The sequence below is a fragment of the Vigna angularis genome, chromosome 9, assembly GCF_016808095.1.
Source record: "Vigna angularis cultivar LongXiaoDou No.4 chromosome 9, ASM1680809v1, whole genome shotgun sequence".
Taxonomy (NCBI): domain Eukaryota; kingdom Viridiplantae; phylum Streptophyta; class Magnoliopsida; order Fabales; family Fabaceae; genus Vigna; species Vigna angularis.
In genome coordinates, this window is record NC_068978.1 from 22,560,295 (window position 1) to 22,580,822 (window position 20,528).

Below are 20,528 nucleotides of genomic sequence, written 5' to 3' on the forward strand. Positions count from 1 at the left end.
AAATTAATTTTAGAAAATGCAAAGTTAGATCTTGAATTATTTACTAATTATTACTACTAACTAGGGATGGCAACGGGTCGGGTCGGATACGGGTAGTGCCTACCCGCAACCCGACCCACCGGATAAAATTGTACTCGCTACCCGACCCGCTACCTGCCGGGTATCCGTTTAAAAAATACTCGCGGGTATTTTAAAACCCGCGGATACCCGTGAATACCTGCAAAAAATAAAAAAAAATTTAATATATTTTTAAAATAAAATTACAAAAATATATATATAATATAATATAAATTAAATTAAATATAAATTAAAATTTAATTTTAATTAAATTTAACCTAATAAAATATTATTTTATTTTATTTTAATTAAATTTAATTAAAATATATATAAATTATTCTTTTTTAATTTTTTTCGGGTAGTAAATATCCGCAGATAGTTACAACCCACCGCATATTTTACCAGCGGATACCAGTGTCCGCGGGTAAAATGTTCATCTCTACTATTAACTAGGTGGGGACAAGAAATGAAAGAATGAAATTTTTTAAAAAGAAAAGAAAACCTGATCTACAAATTGTTTAAAAGAAAGAAAGAAATATAAAATGAAATGAAATAAAAGACAAGAAATAACATTCTAAACTAACTAAAACAGAAAAAGAAGTTAAACTAATATGAGAATTAAGGCAACTGAGTTTATCTAAAACTAAGGTTGTAATAGGAAACTATACAAAATAAACAAGAAACAAAACTGAATTTAGAAATCCAAAGCTAAAACAAATCCTAAATGTTGAGTGAATGTAGTAACTAGGATACACTCAACAGCTGCCACCCGAGGTTAGCCCTATCCAAAGTACCCCTAAGGACTAGGACCTCCTGCCGTTCCCACACATGACCTACCCCCTCTACGTGAGGATGAGTACTCACGGAACATCAGGATGAACTGCCAGCATTAGCATAACCACAGTCATACTTTACCAATTTCAATATTCAATACAGGAGTCGTTCCTCCCCGGAACGCTCGTTCAAAATCCATAATCGCTTATTCATATCATATAATATTCATCCTCTAAAATCTTCCACTTTATTATCATTTTCATCATCAGTTACAAGGACATAAAATAACGAACGTTCAGCCCTCTTCAGAACGAGGACGAACGATAAGAATAAGACCAATAATTCTCCTGTTCAGAACAGAAGAAGACTAAGAGAATATCTTTTAGATTTAAGAAATGGATTGAGTAAACTAAGGAAATCGGTGACGAATGGTAATTACCACGTGAGTCAGTTAAATGAACTAACTCTCTTGAATTCAAATCAATACTCAAGAAATAAGTCAAGTATGGAGGCTTTAGACCGGATCCAATGCAAGAAGAAAATCAAGGTGTTAAGGACTATCTTTAGAATAATTCACATACGAAAGTCAAATGCCAGTAAATGACCGAACATGGAAAAAGGGAAATATTATTACAGTTGAACGAACGCTATTTTATCAAGGTTGGTTATACAATAATGCGAGCATTTGGTATAAGACCGAACACTACTTAGGACGGACGCTAGGTGTAAGACCGAGCGCTAATTATTACGAACGCTAGGTATAAGACCGAGCGCTACTAATCTTAACATAAAAGGGTTTATATATACGTATTACTCTATTTCAGATGTCGGGGTACAACTATGCTGAGCCGAACGCTCAAACATAGTATTTCCACAGGAGGACGCTCGTTCTTGACTAGAATTCTCTCCAAATGAAAGAGTTCCATTTTAAAATAATTTACTAGAACAAACCGAACGGTAGAGGACCGTTCGATAACGAACGTACATTATCATAATGAGAATATCATATTCAGAATTTCATCTATTTTCAACTCAAGTTTTCAACATATTAGTCCATACCTTATACACTCATATCAAATATCAATTTACAGACTTTATAGAATTTCACATTTATGATTCATACTCCAAACGATTACTCATATTCACAATCATACATATCAACCATTATCATGTATATCAAGCAGCATGCATCATATCCATTCCTTCAATCAACAGACGTTCATACAGTAAAACAACATACAAATGCCAATTAAATTAATTAAGCTTCCCTTACCTGGATTCGTGAGTGAAAACGTCCTAACGTATTGTTCTTGGTTCGCCCAACTACAACTTCTACCCTCAAGATCACTCAACTCTTTCAAACTAGAACAAGTTACAGAACCAAGATTTGATTCAGACAAAGTGAATGCATGCAACCAGGCTTGGTTTGCATGTTCATACGAACAACAATTAGGGACGAGCGACTTACCAGTTTCAGATTCTGAAGCTGTTCGGTTCAGAATGAAGCTCACGACGCCGGGACTTCTTCTATGGTTTCTGAAATGAGATCGGAGAAGGGAGTAATGAGTTACAGTAGAGAGAAGAAAAGGTTTTCTAGAGAGAAGGAGGAGGAAAATGAAAGATCAGAGTTTTGGAAGATGAAGGGTGCATGCAGAGAGAGTGGGAAGAAGGTTTCAGAAAATCTTTTTTCTTCCCGTGTGAAACGATCGTCCGCTCTCCTGCTGACACCTGCATTCCACTACTGATTTTCGAACCTTCCATTCTTGACACTTGGCGTCAGTGTGTAGAGTTTTGGGTGGGTTTTAAATGAATCTGAATAGGGTTTTGGGCGCATTAAATGTGATTAAACAGGTGGAGTTTGGGTTAAATTTCCTAAGGTCTGACAAAATCAAATTTCAATATCAGAATGTAAGAACCAAATATTAACCCTAAACTTGAAATCACAGATCAAAACCTAAAATTCCAATCTATATTCAACTATCAAATGCAATAAAACGAAATTACAATGAAAGTAAACTCTAGAATCAATTAAACATTAAGAAAAATCAAATCGAAGCAGAGAACATCATCGCAAGAAGAAAATCAAGCAGAAATGGAAATTTTATTAAACGTAAAATGAAAACTACAAGAAATTGCTACCATAAAAGCAACGTCGAGATGCTCACGGGCTGTCACCACCATGAGTCTCGATCGGAAAGCAAGTAAAACCCTATAGCTAATGAATTGATCGAACACTAGAATCTGTTCACGGTGTCTGTCACCCACCGTTACTCAACAGTAGTGCTCTCTCACAATCGCCTCTCATGGGTGGAGTCTGTCACCCTCCACCATACACTCTCGCACTAGAGCGGAGTCTGTCACCCTCCACTCGATCACCCCTAACTCTCTTTACAAGTCTCTTTTTATAGAGAAAACAAAAAGGGGGAAAAATGGGAAAGGAAAAGAAGAACCCTTGACGCTTCAGACTTCCTCAGATTAGACGACCTCTGTTCATCATCACCTCCAAGCCCTCCGATCGTCTTCAACCTTATTACCGCTTCAGCCTCCGCATGTGTGCTTTGGGTCTCCGCTTATTCACAATCACGAGCTATGGAGCTCCTTTGCCTCTTTCGCACAAACCCTAGCTTAGAGAGAATGCTTTTCCTCATTTGGACCTTTGCTCGAGAGAGTGTTTCGCTCAAATGAATTACTGGATCAAGAGACCCCTACGACATCAGCTTCACACACCAAAACGGCGTTGTCCTACTAACTAGAGCCCAAGGTCCAACCAGCCCAATCCATATCTGCAGCAAGAGTGTTTCATCCTACACCTCCAAGATCTCATCCTGCACCTCCCAAAATTCCACTTTTAACCTTCTGACATCTATTCTGCACCTTCAACTTTTTCAAAACGTTATTTTTAACTTTAATAAATATTTTTTCATTTTCTTTTCTTTTTTATTAAAAACAATCTTCAATATCTTAATAATAATTTAATTTAATTTAAAATTTAAATATTATTTAAAATAATTTTGTATTTTAATAATTATTAAAATATAATTTATATTATAATAATAGTTATATTAAAAACATAAAAATAAAATAAAAATAATAAAAATAATAAAAATAATAAATAATAATAATAACAATAAATTTGATTTAATATATTCAAATATAATAAATTATAATAAAATATTAAAATAAATTAAATAATTATTAAATAATTATTGAATTTTAAATAAAAATGAAAATTTTAAAAAACTTATTTATATATTAAAATCTATAAAATATGTTAACACTTTTGCTTTTTATTTAAAATTTAATAAATATTAAACTTAAATAAAAATTATAATATTACTTATTATATTTTTATATTTTAATAATTAATAAAATATAATTTATATTTTTAAAATAGTTCTATTAAGAAAATTGAAAAATAATAACCAAAATAAGAATAAAAAAGAAAATAAAAATAATACTTAAAATTATATTTAATATATTTAAATATATTTAAATATTAAATTAAATTAAATAATTATTAAAATTAAAAAAAGACAATATTTTGAAAAATTTGTTAATCGGATATAGATATCCGATAAGTTTTGAATCGAATATCCATATCCGATAAAGAAACGTTTTTAAAATTTTATTTTATATATAAATTTTAATAATTATTTAATTTAATTTAATATTTTAATATAATTTAGTATATTTAAATATTTTATTTAATATAATTTTATTTGTTATTTGATAAATAATTGTTTTAAAATTTTGTTTATTATTTAAATTTTAATAATTATTTAATTTAATTTAATATATTAATATAATTTAATGTATTTGAATATATTAAATATTTTATTTAATATAATTTTACCTTTTTGTTTATTATTTTTATTTTAATTATTTTATTTTTATATTTTTAATATAACTATTATTATAATATAAATTATATTTTAATAATTATTAAAATATAAAATTATATTAAATAATATTAGAATTTTAAATTTAATTATTATTAAGGTGGTGTAGAGTCTTTTTAACAAGAAAAAAAAATATATTTATTAAAATTAAAAATAAATTTTTTTATAAAGTTAAAGGTGTAGGATAATGATGAGATGTCAGAAGGTTAAAAGTGGAATTTTTGAAGGTGCAGGATGATATCTTGGAGGTGTAGGATGAAACACTCCTGCAGCAACACTTGCATTTCAGCCCAAAGCTTTTCAATTGATTCCTATCAGCAATAGTGGCCCAATTTCAATCCAATAAGCTCCAATTCAAAACAACCCAAGTTTAATCCATTCAGCCTAAGATTTCTGCAACAAAGAAAAATGAGTACAAAAATTAAAGAAAGTAAAGGAAATTTAACAAGTAAAAAGAGAGAATTTTTATCAAAAGATTTTCTAAAAAAATATTAATATCCTAATTATTTACAAATTTTAACTACAATTTTACAAAACTACAAATATAAAGAAAAATCCTAAAACTAGCCTAATTCTACCCAATAAAAAACTAAAATGAACTAACATGGACTCCTAAGCACATAAAAAGTTGCAAAACTGGGATGTTATCAGTTAACAATATTGTAAATATCATCCCCCGTAGCACGAAGAACAATGGTTGGACAAATATATCAAACACACCAAATTAACTATGAAACCAGAATTTCGATAACAAAAGAAGAATCTTCCATGTTTTTTCCTACACCGTTTAGTTAGATGACAAAAGCAGAATCTTCCATAAATTGAGATTCTCCCTAAAAAAGAAAAGTATTGCATAATTTTTTGTATCCTTAAAATATTACACAAATGCATTCCTACAGTGTACTAGGATTGAGGTTGAGTCTGATGTGCTATTTCAGATTGTTGAGTGGATGGAGTTTGTTCCTCGCAATGCACAGGTCCTGCTTGGGTTGCTGATGGGCAACAACTTCCGTTATGGCCATGTTCCTACATATGCCACATCTTTTCCGCAACCCAGATTTGGTCATTCGTTAATCATCCTTCTTCATTTCCCATTGCTCTAGTCTTTATTCCCTCTTTGGTCTTCCAGGCAATACTCTTTTGTGTGGAGGGGATACATCAGGATGTGGAGTAATGTTCCACATGTTGGCTCCATTTATGGGATATATTATTGATGAATATGTCTCCTCATATATCGACTTCATGTAACAAGAGTGAATAAATTGTTCTCCATCAATGTTGAGGAACTTCATTGCAGCCAATGAATGACAATAGGGAATTCCAATGATCATCCAAGTTCTGCATGTGCATGAGGAATCATCTATGTTGACTAAGAACTTATCTCCACTGTTAGACATGTGACGAACTTCAAAAAGTTTGTTGGTTGAGCAACTATGGAGAAGAACACAACAATAATTATGAACCACAATACTAAATTAACATAACAGAGAAGTCATTAATAGAATTTACCAAGGAATCCAATTTTTAGTTAATTGAGATTCCTTTCTAAATCTGGATTGGATCTTGGGACAAATGGATCCAATAAATGATGATATGCTTGACTTGTTCTTGGCCCATCTTTGCATGATGTAAAGTCGTATTTCCTCCAAGAAGGTAATTATGGGTTTACTCCTGGTTGTTACGAGGACACTATTGAAGGCCTCACTCATATTGTTAACTAAGGTGTCACATTTAGCTATTGAAGTGAACATTGATCTTGGCCAATACCTACAAGAAATAATAAAATAATTATTAACATATGTTCCCCATCGTTCGACCTCTCTTTCCCACCGTTCGACCTCTCTTCCTCCACCGTTCGGCCTCTCTTCCCCGCCCTTCGGCTTGTCATTCACACCGTTTGACATCTCTTCCCCATCCTTCGCCCTCTCTTCCCTGCCCTTCGCCCTCTCTTTCCACCGTTCGGCATCTCTTCCCCATCCTTCGCCCTCTCTTCCCCGCTCTTCTCCCTCTCTTTCCCACCGTTCGACAGCTCTTCCCCATCCTTTGCCCTCTCATCCCCCACCGTTCGACCTCTCTTCCTCCACCATTTGGCCTGTCTTCCTCCACCCACTCACCATATCTCCCCCCTGTCTTCCTTATCCTCTCATACACATGTAGTATCCTACCAATATCATTAACAAATTGTGTTGTAGTTATGAAGACTAACCTTTGAGGGATGACAATCAAATGCTTAAAAGCATCTTCATTAAGTGCTCTGATGTTCCTCATCTCCATCTCCCAGGTTTGTGGGTGTGTGGCCATAGTTGCCCTCCACATTAAACGCTTGAGGTTTTTGCCAGGGAATTTCTTCCTGAAGTTGGCATACATATGCCTCACACAAAATCTTTGCTCAACTCCAGGAAGCAATTCTTGTATAGTTTAGCCCCTCCAAGGTCTTCTACCAATATATCCAAAAACCACCTCCACGATGCCTTGTTCTCAACTTTGACAACAACGTACGCAATAGGCAACATCTGCTCATTTCCATCTGGGCCCACAACTGTTAACAACTCACCACCGTACTTACCCTTAAAAAATGCTCCATCTAAACCAATATTGGCCTGCATGACAGAAAACTGTCTTTACAGGCCTTTAGACATACATAAAATCTCTTGAAAAGGACTTCACCTCCCACATTTTCAACATTTACTTTCACTGTTGATCCTGGATTTTTGGCCAACAACTCATGGGCATAATCATATAGCCTTTTATATTGTTCCTTGAAAGAGCCATCAATATGCTCTGTTGCTATGTTTTTTCCCTGATATCCACACTTTTAACAGTCGGATTTTCTCTAACTGTTTTCTGTAACTTCTTGCTCAACAAATTCGCATCAATTAATTTAAGGTTGAACTCTTACTATAGGTATGGTTGTCCAACATGGTTCTCAATTGCCATGTATTAATTGCCTCCATATAACCACAATATAACCTCCATGGACATTTACCTTTTGCACCCACACACTTGAACCTCAATCTTTTCTTATCATTCTTAACATACTTAATATTTCTTCCATTATCCAACGCATAACACTTCATTACATCCAAAATGTCTTGCTTTTCACCAAAATATGTCCCAACTTCCCACTTGAAGTCAACCATACTTTTTGACATAACAAAGGTTGCAAATGTCTCATAACTCTCTACATCGTTAACATCTTCATCACTATCTGCTCCACTAAGTAACTGTTCAGATTCCCACTCATCATCCAACAAACCTCTCTCATTCCCACCCTTTACATTAACATCAAACATGCTGTCAGAACTCCCACTGGAACATGGTCCTCCAAGGTCATTTGACACACTTTGAACTTCAACTTCCACATTTCCCTCCCAATCTGCATGCATATCATCATCTATATCGCAACCAACATTGACATCAACAAGCCCCTCCAACCACTCACCATTTCCATCACCACTACCATTGTCAAAAAAGGAATTCGAACTTCGAATTTCCACATCTTCTTCAACTCCATTCACTTGTTCACCTTCCTCTTCACCATTTCCACCAACTTCTTCAACTTCATGCACCTCTTCCTCCAAAACATCCTCAACTTTCACTTGTCCATGGACATCACCCATGTCTTCTAACACACCACCAACTTCTTCGACTACATGGACCTCTTCCTCCATAGCATCCTCAACTTCCACTTGTCCATGAACACCACCCATCTCTTCTAACACACCACCAACTTCTTCAACTACATGGACCTCTTCCTCCATAGCATCCTCAACTTCTACTTGTCCATGAACATCACCCATCTCTTCTAACACACCACCAACTTCTTCAACTACATGGACCTCTTCCTCCATAGCACCCTCAACTTGCTATTCACCATCAACATCAACCCTCTCTTCAACTTTTCCTTCATCATTACCAAAATATTCCAGCATATGTATGACTTTGGGTTCAGAAACAGGGTGTATCACAAACACATGCACCTCACCATTCAGCCTAGCTAAATTAACCATATGCATGGTAGCAATGTCATCACACAAAGACTCTAACTTATCATCCAACACTGAAGCCCCTCCTACAGAGTACCACATATCTTTAAACCCATCGTATCCCAAACATTTCACTACACTAACAACCACGAAATAACTCCAAACATCTGGGTCAAACAAAAACCTAGATGTTTCCCCCATCATTAACTAATTTCCTCGTCCATGACGCAAAACACTATATATATATATATATATATATATATATATATATGTATTTATACACCTATAATGTAATCACATGACGACAAAACATGTATTAAAACGATAAACAAAATGCACTCACACACACACACACAGAAAAACAACTTTAAACATGGGGGACCACAACATCGCAATAAAAAATGGAACACAATACAAGGACGGGGACCACCACCCAACATCGCAATGAAAAGTAGACAACATTTGACCCCTATAATCAATAATCAATACAAATCCAAACTTTTACTGACCTGACCACTCGAGATTTCCAGCGGAAAGAAGGCCCCGCAACTCCGACGACCACGACAACTGCACGCTCTCTGTCATCGTCAACTACGATTAAACCCTAAATCCCGAAATTCATACCCCAATTTGTGAAAGTGATTGAACTTTTCATGAACCCTACACGAACCCCACAATGGCAGAACAAACTTCTCACAATCCTAATCCCTAATTCAAAAAATTCTATCCCAATATTTAATTCCTACTTTCCATTTGTTTATTTTTTAAAAAATATAAATATACACGTCAGACAGAGGTGCCCCTACTAATGTAGCCACGTCAATTAAAAACTTAGTCCAACATGCCACGTCAACCAGAGACTAACGTCGTTGGGCTCAATTTAACGGCAGGGGCCGAATTATTGCAATTTTCACAAAAATAGGACCCAATTGAGATGCCGAGAAAGAAAAGACCAAATTAAGATTCTATCCAAAAATAGAGACTTCCTTAATGATTAAACCTAGAATAAACAAAAGATAACGGGATTTGGAGAACAAAGAGAAGTGTAAGCCAGATTTAGAAATTTGGAAAATTAAATATTAAATTTTGAAATTTGGAAAAATTTTATATTGAAATTTGAAAGAAGTGTACCTTAAAAATTGAGACGTTGTTTAATTAAATATCGAAATGTGATGAATTGTTTGGTTGAATTTAAAAATTTGGTGATTTTTTAAATTAGATTTCAACTTTCTTGATTTCGATTTTGAAATTTGGTTAATTTCGAAATTAAGTTATTTTTGAAATTAAATTTTAAAATTTGACTTTGAATTTTAATAATTTTTAAATTAAATTTTAAAATTTGATAACTTTCTTAATTAAATTTCAAAATCTGATTAGTTTTAAAATTTGATAATTTTTTTAATTGAGTTTTTTGAATTTTGAAATTTGATAACTTTCTAAATCAGATTTTTAAATTTTGTCACTATATTAAACATACAAGAGAATTGAAGAAGATGATGAAGTTAAATCGAATAAAGTATTGTTGTCAAAATGGATTGTAATTCGCAAGCCAACCTGGTTTACCACAGGTTTGAGCCGAGTTGAGTTTAAAAAAAAATGTAATTTTTTTATGTGGGTTAGTTTTCAAGCTGGCTCACTTAGAACCCGTCTCACCCGGGTTGAACCCGTGGTGGGCCGGGTTGGCTCATCGACCCACCTAATTTAATTTAATTATTTATTATTTTGTGTTTCAATATTATTAGTTAGTATTTTTTTTATTATATTGTAGATGGGGATAAAAAAGAGATGTTTTAAGAAAGAAAAATATTATAGATTTATTTATTCAAGACTCTAATATTAAAAATGGACAAGTAATACAAAAATTATCAATATTAAAAAATTATTTGTTCATCTTTTGTGTTTCTTTTTTTATTGAGCTTGAATTGTATGATATTTTTTTTATTTTAAATTGTCTTTTTGGAGTTTAACATCATTTTAGAGTGAAATTTATTTAGATTTGAATTAAAAAAATTATAATTTAGTTTTATTTTAAAAAAACTTATAATTAAGTGAGCCAGCAAGCAACCCGTTTAACCCACCAACCCATGGTTAGTGCCGTCAAAATGGGTTGAAACCCGTGAGCCAACCCGGCTCACCACGGGTTTGAGCCGGGTTGGGTTGGAAAAAAATACAAAATTTTTTATGCGAGCCAATTTTGACCCGGCTCACTAAGAACCCAGCTCACATGGGTTGAACCCGTGGTGAGTCGGGTTGGCTCACCAACCCACCTATTTTTTTTAATTAAATTAAATTAATTATTTAAATCCTATTTCTTTTTATTGAAATCAAATTAATTAATTAATTATTCAAAATGCACAACCTTTAGTTAACAATATAGTCTTTCGCGCTGCTGTATTTCCAAAAGTTTTCATCTGCAAATAAAACCCTAAGATTATAAATTGGATAATATTATAGATGGAGATAAAGAAGAAGATGCTTCAAGAGAGCATAATACTCGGGATTTATCCATTCAGGACTCCAATTTAATAGATGGATAATATTATAGATTGGATAATTCAGGAATATATCATTTGTTTTATCTTGTTTTTAGACCTATCTACAAGCATGACAGTTTTATCTTGTGCTATATATTTTTGTTAACGACTATATGTAGTTTCTTGGTCAAACGGTTATCTATATCTCATTAAACTAAATTTGGCAAAATTTATGCTTGATAGCTTAGAATATATAAAACAATACATTTCTTTTGTTTCATTTTCTTTTATATCAATTAGTCCAATTATTACTGTTTCAATTTGATCGATCAAAGTAACATATTATAATTATCTAAGAAGAAGAGGGTGAAAAAAAGTTAACTAAGTGAACCAATGAGCCAACCCGTTTAACCCACCAACCCGTGGTGGGTCGGGTCGGGTTCGAATTTTTTTGGCTCGTTAATAAATGAGCCGGGTTGGGTTGGCTCACTAAGTGGCCAACCCGTGGTGGGTCGGGTCGAGCTGGGTTACCCGTTTTGACAGCTTTACCCATGGTGGGTCGAGTCGGGTTCAATTTTTTTCAGTTCGCTAATAAGTGAGCCGGGTTGGGTTGGCTCACTAAGTGACCAACCCATGGTGGGTCAGGCTGGGTCGAGCCGGGTTACCCGTTTTGACAGCTCTAGAATAAAGCGATGAAGAGGTCTAGAAATTTTGTTATTCACAACTACTAGAAAAAAGAAAAAGCATAAGAGAAGACACAAGACTACTTAAGGACAATAAATATAAAAGGAACACCGAAAGAAATACGTATATAAATTTCTTCTTTTCTATTTTTTGTTTCAATACTGAGTTTTCTTATTTGAAATATCGTCTCTAATCTATCTATCATATAACGTACAATCATCATAATAATAATTAAGAAACAACACAACAACACTAAAAGTAAGCTATTAAAATAGGTATCGATGAACAATAATTAGCAACGAAATTGTTGGTAATAACTTATTTTTGTTAGTATTTTAAGGTTGTGAAAGGAATAGTTGATGAGATAGAGAAAATGTAGAGATAGTTGAATGTAGAGAAAATGTGGAGATAGTAGAATGTGGAGATAGTGGAACATGGAAGTAGTAGTTGGAAGAAGTATTGTAGTAGTCTTTAGTTGTAGTAGATGTTGGCTTCGTTTTTCAAATGATAGTACACATGGGTATTTATAGACCCCATCTCTCTTTCATGATTATTCTAGAAAATTCTAGCTAGAACTTATGTAGAAAGTTATAGGCTTTCTACCTATGTAGAATTTTCTTGTTTTTTTCTTCCTATCTTAGGATTTTCTACAACATTCTAGAATTTATATTACATTTCAATTCTTCTATCCTAGGAGCTTCTACATTCTTCTAGAATTTGCATTACACTTTAATACTCCTCCTTAATGCAAATTCGGTAACTCCAAGCATTGTTCGCAATAGTTCAAATCTTGGTCGTGGTAATGCCTTCGTAAAAATATCTGCAATTTGGTCTTCTGTTGGGCAGTACTTGAGTAAAAAAATTTTAGTTGTCTCTTCATCTCGAATGAAGTGATATTTAATGGCTATATGTTTTGTTCTTTGATGATGGACTGGATTTTTTGTTATTACTATTGTCAATTTGTTGTCGCAATAAATAATAGTCGGTCCATCTTGTGGTTCACCCATTTCTTTAAGTATTTTTCGTAGCCATATTGCTTGACTTGTGGTTTTAGCAACTGCTACATATTCTTCTTCTGTTGTTGATTGTGCCACGGTTGCTTACTTCTTTGATGCCCAAGATAAAATACCTAATCCAAGTGAGAAAGCATATCCTGACGTACTCTTCATGTCGTCCATTGATCCTGCCCAATAGCTATCTGTGTAGCCAATCATCCTTGAGTTAGTCATTGTTTTGTACCATATACCAAACTCCTTTGTGTCTTGTAGATATCTTAAAATTCTTTTTCCTACTCCATAATGAATCTGACTTGGCTTTTGCATGAATCTTGATAAAAGACTTGTAGCATACATAATGTCTGGTCGTGTGGCTGTGAGATAGAGGATACTTTCAAATAAACTCATGTAGTGTGATGCATCTACCTCTTGTGCTCCATCATCTTTTTGTAGCTTCTCGTTTACCACCAACAGAGTAATGACAGGTTTACAATCATTCATCTTGAACTTCTTTAGTAGAGCTTCAATATATTTCTTATGAGAGATAAATATACCTTCTTTTTGTTGTTTCACTTCTATACCAAGGAAATAGTTCATCAAGCCAAGGTCAGTCATTTCAAATGTCTTCATCATGTCTTCTTTAAATTCTTTCATCATCTCCATATTATTTCTGTATAGATAAAATCATCGACATATAAAGAGACAATGAGATAGTACTAACCTTGTGCCTTAATATATAGTGTTGGCTCACTTTTGCTCCTCCTTGATCGATGAAGTATTTATCAATCTTGTTATACCAAGCTCGGGGAGCTTACTTCAAGCCATATAATGCTTTTTTAAGTCTTAGTACTTTGCCTTCGTTGCCTTTGTTGAAGAAGCTATGTGGTTGTTACACATAAATCTCTTCTTCAATCACCCCATTTAGAAAGGCTGATTTGACATTCAATTGATATATGTTCCATCCTTTTTGTGTTGCAAGAGCTATTAATACTCTAATTGTATCTAAGCGAGCAACTGAAGCAAATGTCTCATTATAGTTTATTCTTGGTTGTTGTGAGTAGCCTTTGGCGACTAATCTTGCCTTGTGTTTTGTATAGTTCCATCAGGATTAAGCTTTGTTTTATATATCCATTTCACTCCTATGATGTCTTTTCCATGAGGGCAATTTACAAGTTCCCAAGTGTTATTCTTCTCAATCATTTTAATCTCTTCTTCCATAGCCTTGACCCATACTTCTTGCTTTGATGTTTCTTCATAACAGTTAGGTTCAATCATGGCTATATTGCAAGTTTCATATAGATCTACCAAAGATCTTACTCTTCTTAGACTAGATTCAGGTAAAGAATCTTGTTGTTGTGGAGGTGGAAAAAGCGTACCTGAATTTTCTGCCTCTTCCTGAGTTTCTTTTTTAGATTGTTACACTGGAAGTAAAATGTTACTTTTAACAACTTTTTCTTCTTCCCAATTTCAAGAAGCATTTTCATCAACTTCAACATCTCGACTAATGATGAGCTTTTTTATTTGTAGGTTGTAGACTTGATAGCCTTTTGATTATGTGTTATATCCCAAGAATATTCCTCATATAGTCTTATCTCCAAGCTTGTGCCTCCTTTGATCAGGAACATGTATGTAACATATAGATCCAAATACTCGTAGGTGTTTAGCTGATGGCTTTCTTCCACTCCAAGCTTCAATAGGAGTCTTGTCTTGGACTACCTTAGTTGGACATCTGTTTAAAATGTAAACTACACTGTAGACTGTTTCAGCCCAAAAAGTGTTAGGCATACTTTTCTCTTTTAGCATTGATCTTACCATCTCCATAACTGTGCGGTTCTTTCTCTCTGAAACGCCATTTTGTTGTGGAGTATATGTGACTGTAAGTTGTCGCTTTATGCCTTCATCTCTGCAGAATTTGTCAAAATCGTTAGATGTGTACTCCTTACCACGATCACTTCAAGTAGTTTTATTTGTTTTTCACTTTTCTTCTCAACAAGGACCTTGAATTTCTTGAATATGCCGAAGACTTATAACTTTGACTTTAAGAAATAAACCCATGTCATTCTAGAGAAGTCATCAATGAAGATGATGAAATACCTGTTGTTGTGATGTGAAGGCGTCTCATCGGTCCACAAACATCGGTATAAATAAACTCCAATAAGTCTTTTACTTTCCATGCTTTGTTTATCGAGAATGGTAATCGGTGTTGTTTTCCGAGGAGACATCCTTCGCATGATTCATTATTTTCCTTAAAGCATGGAAGATCTCTCATCATGTTTTTCTGATATAAAAGCTTTAAGGCATGTGTGTTGCAGTGGCCAAATCTCCTATGCCAAAGCCATGAGTCGTCAACTTCTGCCTTCATGGCAATATTAGTTCCAGGTTTGAAGCTTATATGAAAACTTATATTTCTCTTCTCCATTTTTACTTGAAAATTTTCTATCATTTTACCATCATAAATTTTGCATGTATCTTTCTCAAAATGAAGAGAATATCCATTCTCCATAATTTAGCCAATACTTAAAAGATTCTCTTTAAGATTGGGAACTAGTAAAACATCCTTGATGAATTTTGTACCTTTCTTTCTCTCCACCATGACAATTCCTTTGCATCAAGACTCAACTATGGTGCCATTTCCTAGTCGAACTTTGACATTGACAAATTTATCAATGTCTTTGAAGATACTTTGATCTTTCGCCATGTGATTACTACATCCACTATCCAAGTACCAACTCCCTTCTCCACTAGGAGATTCTTGATTGGCATAGAATAAGAGTTTCTCCTGATTATCTTCTTCCGCAAAGTTTGCTTGATGCTTATTTTTATTACGACAATACTTCTCTATGTGACCAAACTTCTTGCAATACTGGCATTGAGGTTTTCCATGATACCAACAATCTTTTTCCAAGTGACTTGTCTTTATACAGATGCCACATGGAGGATATTTTCCTTGACGAGTTATAGAGAAGTTTCTATAATTTTCTTTATTTCTTGAAATTTCTCTACTTTTGCTTCCTTCATATTCTTTATTATGAGATTGCAATTTTAGTTTTGATTGAAAGGCATTTTCAACCGAGTCTTCTTCATGCCTTTTCAATCTTTGTTCATAAGCTTCAAGAGAGCCCATTAGTTGTGTTACTAACAATGTAGCCAGATCTTTTGTTTGTTCAATCGCAGTTGCGATTGCATCATATTTTTGGAGAATAGAAATTAAAATTTTCTCAACGATCTTGTTGTCAAGAATAATATTTTCCCCATAGGCTCTCATCTGGCTAACTATTTCTTTTATTCTAGAATAGTACTCTTTAATGGTCTCAGATTCTTTCATTTTTATTAATTCAAACTTTCATCTTAGAGAATGAAGTTTAGCATTGTGTACCTCATCACTTCCTTGAAACTCCTTTGTATTATGTTTCAAGCTTGCTTTGCACTTGTGACACCAATTATCCTTGGAAAATTGTGTCATCAACTACTTGTTGAAGAACAAATAAAGGCCTTGAATCCTTCTGCTTGTTTTCCTTCAACTCCTTCTTTTGAGCTGCAGTAAAAGTGGAGGTGTCTTTTAGAATAGTGAATCCCTCTTCTATTATGTCCCATAAATCATGAGAGCGAAAGAATGTCTTCATTTTGACACTCCAGAATTCATAATTTTCTCCTATGAAAATAGGTACTGGAATTGATGATGTTTGATTAGTATTAGCCATGAGTTGAGAAAATATTTTGGATGTAGTATAGAATGAGTTATTATTTTGTTTAAAGTAGTTGAAAATTTTATCTACGCCTAATAGTTGACCGAACGTAGCTCTGGTACCACTGTTTGTTAGTATTTTAAGGTTATGAAAGGAATAGTTGATGGGATACAAAAAATGTAGAGATAGTTGAATGTAGATAAAATGTGGAGATAATGGAATGTGGAAGTAGTAGTTGGAAGAAGTGTTGTAGTTGTCTTTAGTTGTAGTAGATGTTGGCTTCTTTTTTCAGATGACAGTACACATGGGTATTTATAGACCCCATATCTCTTTTATGACTATTCTAGAAAATTCTAGCTAGAACTTATGTAGAAAGTTCTAGGCTTTCTACCTATGTAGAATTTTCTTAATTTTTTCTTCCTATCTTAGGATTTTTTACAACATTCTAGAATTTTTATATTACATTTCAATTCTTCTATGTTAGGAGCTTCTACATTCTTTTAAAATTTGCATTACACTTTAATATTTTTAAAATATATTTAACACTTATCCAAAGTAAACTATTAATAAACTTATACATATTTAACACTTATTCAGAGCATACCTTTTTTCACACCTCATCTATTCAATCTAATAGATATGGGTCAACAATAATTACAAGGAATTAGACATTTATAACTTATTTTAAAATATATAAATTATACTTTAAATATATCGTTGTTAACCAAATTAAATATATTTAAATGATCAAACACACATTTAAAATGAAAATTAGTTTAGAGATAAGTTTAAAATTTCTCGGACACTTGAATAACCAAATGATTTACCCTTTTGAAAAATAAGAAACTAACTTGTAACATTTTTCGTTTTAAATATACAAACCAATAAAATAGTGATACAGAGTCTATTATTAAAAAGTTGTTAGGAAAAGTTGGTAATGCATCATTGTCCGAGATGAAAAATGTTTTTTTTACTAAAGAGAGATAATTTGTAGCCAAGGGCAAAGGAGTTTATTGCTCACACCTCCATTCAATGCTCCAAAATGCAACATAAAACTGATACATTTCCATTAACATGCATGATTGCTCTATTTCTGAACTTATTAAAAACAACTGGAAGAAAAGAAAAGATCATGCTTTTGCTTGTTTCTTTGGCTTCAAGAGATAGAACAGGCCTTCCGTCAAAGCAGCTTTGGAAGTCAAAGAAGCTCCCAGCAGGTTCAGTGCCTAATCATGCATGGATAATGAAAATCATTGATTATGAGATATTAAAGGAGGAAAATTAAAAGAAAAATACTTTTTTAACAACTTTATTTTTACAACTTTTTTAGACTTGTGATTAATTCATTTCAAATATTCTTTTGAAAATAAATTTAAACGGGTCAATAAAATAGTAATGATATAATTTATTGTCAAAAAATTATTAAGAAAAAGTTGTTAACGTTTCATGTTCCAAATTAAAAACATTGAATAAAATATGAAAAACTCATTGAAATCACAAAAAGAGAATCAGTGAAAAAATGAAGTGGTGGCTACCTCTGTCTCCTCAATTCTCAGCTCATGCTGCTCCAAGTCATCCAATGGAACATTAAGCTTTTGCAGAAATGAAATACTTGAAGTTCTCACCAATGGTGTTACTTGAAGATCATTCCACACAACAAACAGTGATGGTCTTCTCACAAAGCCCAAAGCTGACTCTTTTGTGCCATCAGAAGATCTTGGATCAAAGTGTTTCATGGCCCTTGGATGTTGTATTAGGCTATGATCCTTTGATATCACTCCATTCCCAATGGCATAGCATATATGATTTTTTATCACTCCTGTGCCATACCAGTAGCAAGGAGTATGTTCTTCACAAAGTTTTGTTGGCTGCTTCTTCAAACCAAATTGAGGGGCCACCCTCAGGTTCAGTAAAGGAGTGCCTGAAGGATTTCTCAGCCATAATGGATTCAGATTCTTCACACTTTTTTGCAAGTTATTCATACTTCCCAGAGAGAAGTTTTCATCCAATAGGTTTAGAACAGATCCAACTGGTGTTGTGAGGAAGCTGAATAGATAATCCACAAAATCTCCCTCAGCTTCAGCATACAGTATTGTTTTCTTTGATTTTCTCACTGTTACCTTTAGGTTTATACTAGGATTGTGATTTATCCAGCCTTGATTTTCTGGTCTAAGTTTTGGTGAGAAAGTGCACATACCGTTTGATCCTCCATTATCTAAGAATACATCGCTAAGAGGAGAATTGGAGATCAATGCTTGCTTTAGCAAGTCCAAAATCTTGAAAAGGACAAAAACAAACACAGGTATAAGGATAATATTCATGAAATAAGAAATTTTCATGTATTCATCAAATAGATAACAACTTTTCATATAAAATGCATGTGAGATGATGTTGAGAGTGATGACCCTTTCAAGAGAGCATAACAGGACATGCTTGTCTAAACCTATGTTAGTTGAGTCGATCACTAAGATCATCCTTCAGTTTTGATACCACTGATAGATCTTTCAACCCAAAAAGACAATAAGTTTATAGGTCGTATTTCTCATGTAGTGGTTAACTTTCTTATCCTACTCAATATAAGACTTAGTAGTGTGTAGAGTAGTAATTTTTGACTGACAAATCAAATGATCTGAGATTGTAACAGTTTTATAATTTGTTGTGCTTAGTTTCCTACTTTATTATATCCTTTATCATTGACAAAATAAGCACCACTCGGCTTATTCATTCTGTTTATTAGCACTGATATTTGCAGATCTTCCCCCAGCACAAGTTTACTAGCTAATTAATGAACTTAAGAAAAGATAATCAGATTTAACGTGCAGTCATAAAATAGAGAAATGCAAGTCCTAAAACGGATCTTATGAACTTTTTCTCACAATGTTCATCTTATACCAGTTAGTATGTTATAAATTCTAATTAACTAATACCAGTGCAAAATTCAAAATGTATTAACAAACTTTCATATGGTTGTCTACAACTACAACACCAAATGAATTCATCTGCAATGTTACCTCCTTTCTACCAACATTAAGGTACTTCTTTGTCAGCCTGTGGAAGTTTTTGTAGCCAAGTTGGAGAAGTTGATGAACAGTGTTACCAGGAGAGCTTTGTAGCACCTTTAAATCATCAAAGATCAAGTACATGGTTTGCCCCTTAACAAAAACCCCATCTCCATTATCATTTTCTTCATTAGATTCTCCATGCAGCTTCATTTCTTTGTTCATCAATTTCCCACAGTAGCAGGTAGCCTCAGCAAAAGTACTCAAGAACCAATCACCACCCTTTCTACACCTGTTGCTGCACATGAAGTACTTCATAGGCTTTGCATCATCCAAGTTCAGCTTAAGCTTCTGGCAAAGTGCCTCGCAAGGGTTGCGTGGAAAAAGCAACATTTTCTTGCAAATGTGGTTCCAGAAAACATCATCAGCAGAATTTTCCAAGCTCTGGTACAAGTTGTTTATGCAACCAATCTCTTCTACTTCATCGTACTCTTGCTTCTTTGACACAAGCCTTGTGATAGTTCCGAGTGGAAGGGTGAGAAAACTGAACAAAATGTCTATGAAGTCTCCACTTGCTTCAGCAGCAACCACACAGTTTCTTTCTTTGTCCAGCAAAAGAGTCAAAGGGAGCTTTGGTTCTTGCTTGGAAGCCATGGAAAGTAACATGAAAATCAAAGGAAGCTGTGCAGAGAGTGTGGTGATCCACTGCTATGTGATGCCTACTTAGTTATTGATGGTGTTGGGTTTCAAATTGCAATGATGAGAAGAAGGTAGCTAGGGAGAAGTTTCCTTTGTTAGCCAGCATTAAAAGGACAATTCATGTTTTTGTTGTTTTGTGATAAGATAAAAACGAAAGGACTCACTTTTTTGCATGAAAATTGAAATGGTGAGTTACACATAACTTTCTTATTTTTGTTTCGATCAACAAGTTAAATTAATGAAGTAACTGAAGTCTTGTGAATTACATTAATTTG

The 20,528-nt window shown here is 33.7% G+C and overlaps 1 protein-coding gene across 1 annotated transcript; it reads right to left on the minus strand.

The window, feature by feature from the left end:
- Positions 1–17,500: 17,500 nt before the first annotated feature.
- On the minus strand, positions 17,501–20,283 carry LOC108347282 (uncharacterized). Its single transcript, XM_017586450.2, has 3 exons — positions 19,567–20,283; positions 18,091–18,831; positions 17,501–17,781 (listed from the first exon to the last, which is right to left on the minus strand). The coding sequence occupies exons 1-3, from the start codon at positions 20,218–20,220 to the stop codon at positions 17,686–17,688; spliced, it is 1,491 nt and encodes a 496-aa protein (XP_017441939.1). The 5' UTR covers positions 20,221–20,283; the 3' UTR covers positions 17,501–17,685.
- Between the last annotated feature and the right edge of the window lie 245 nt (positions 20,284–20,528).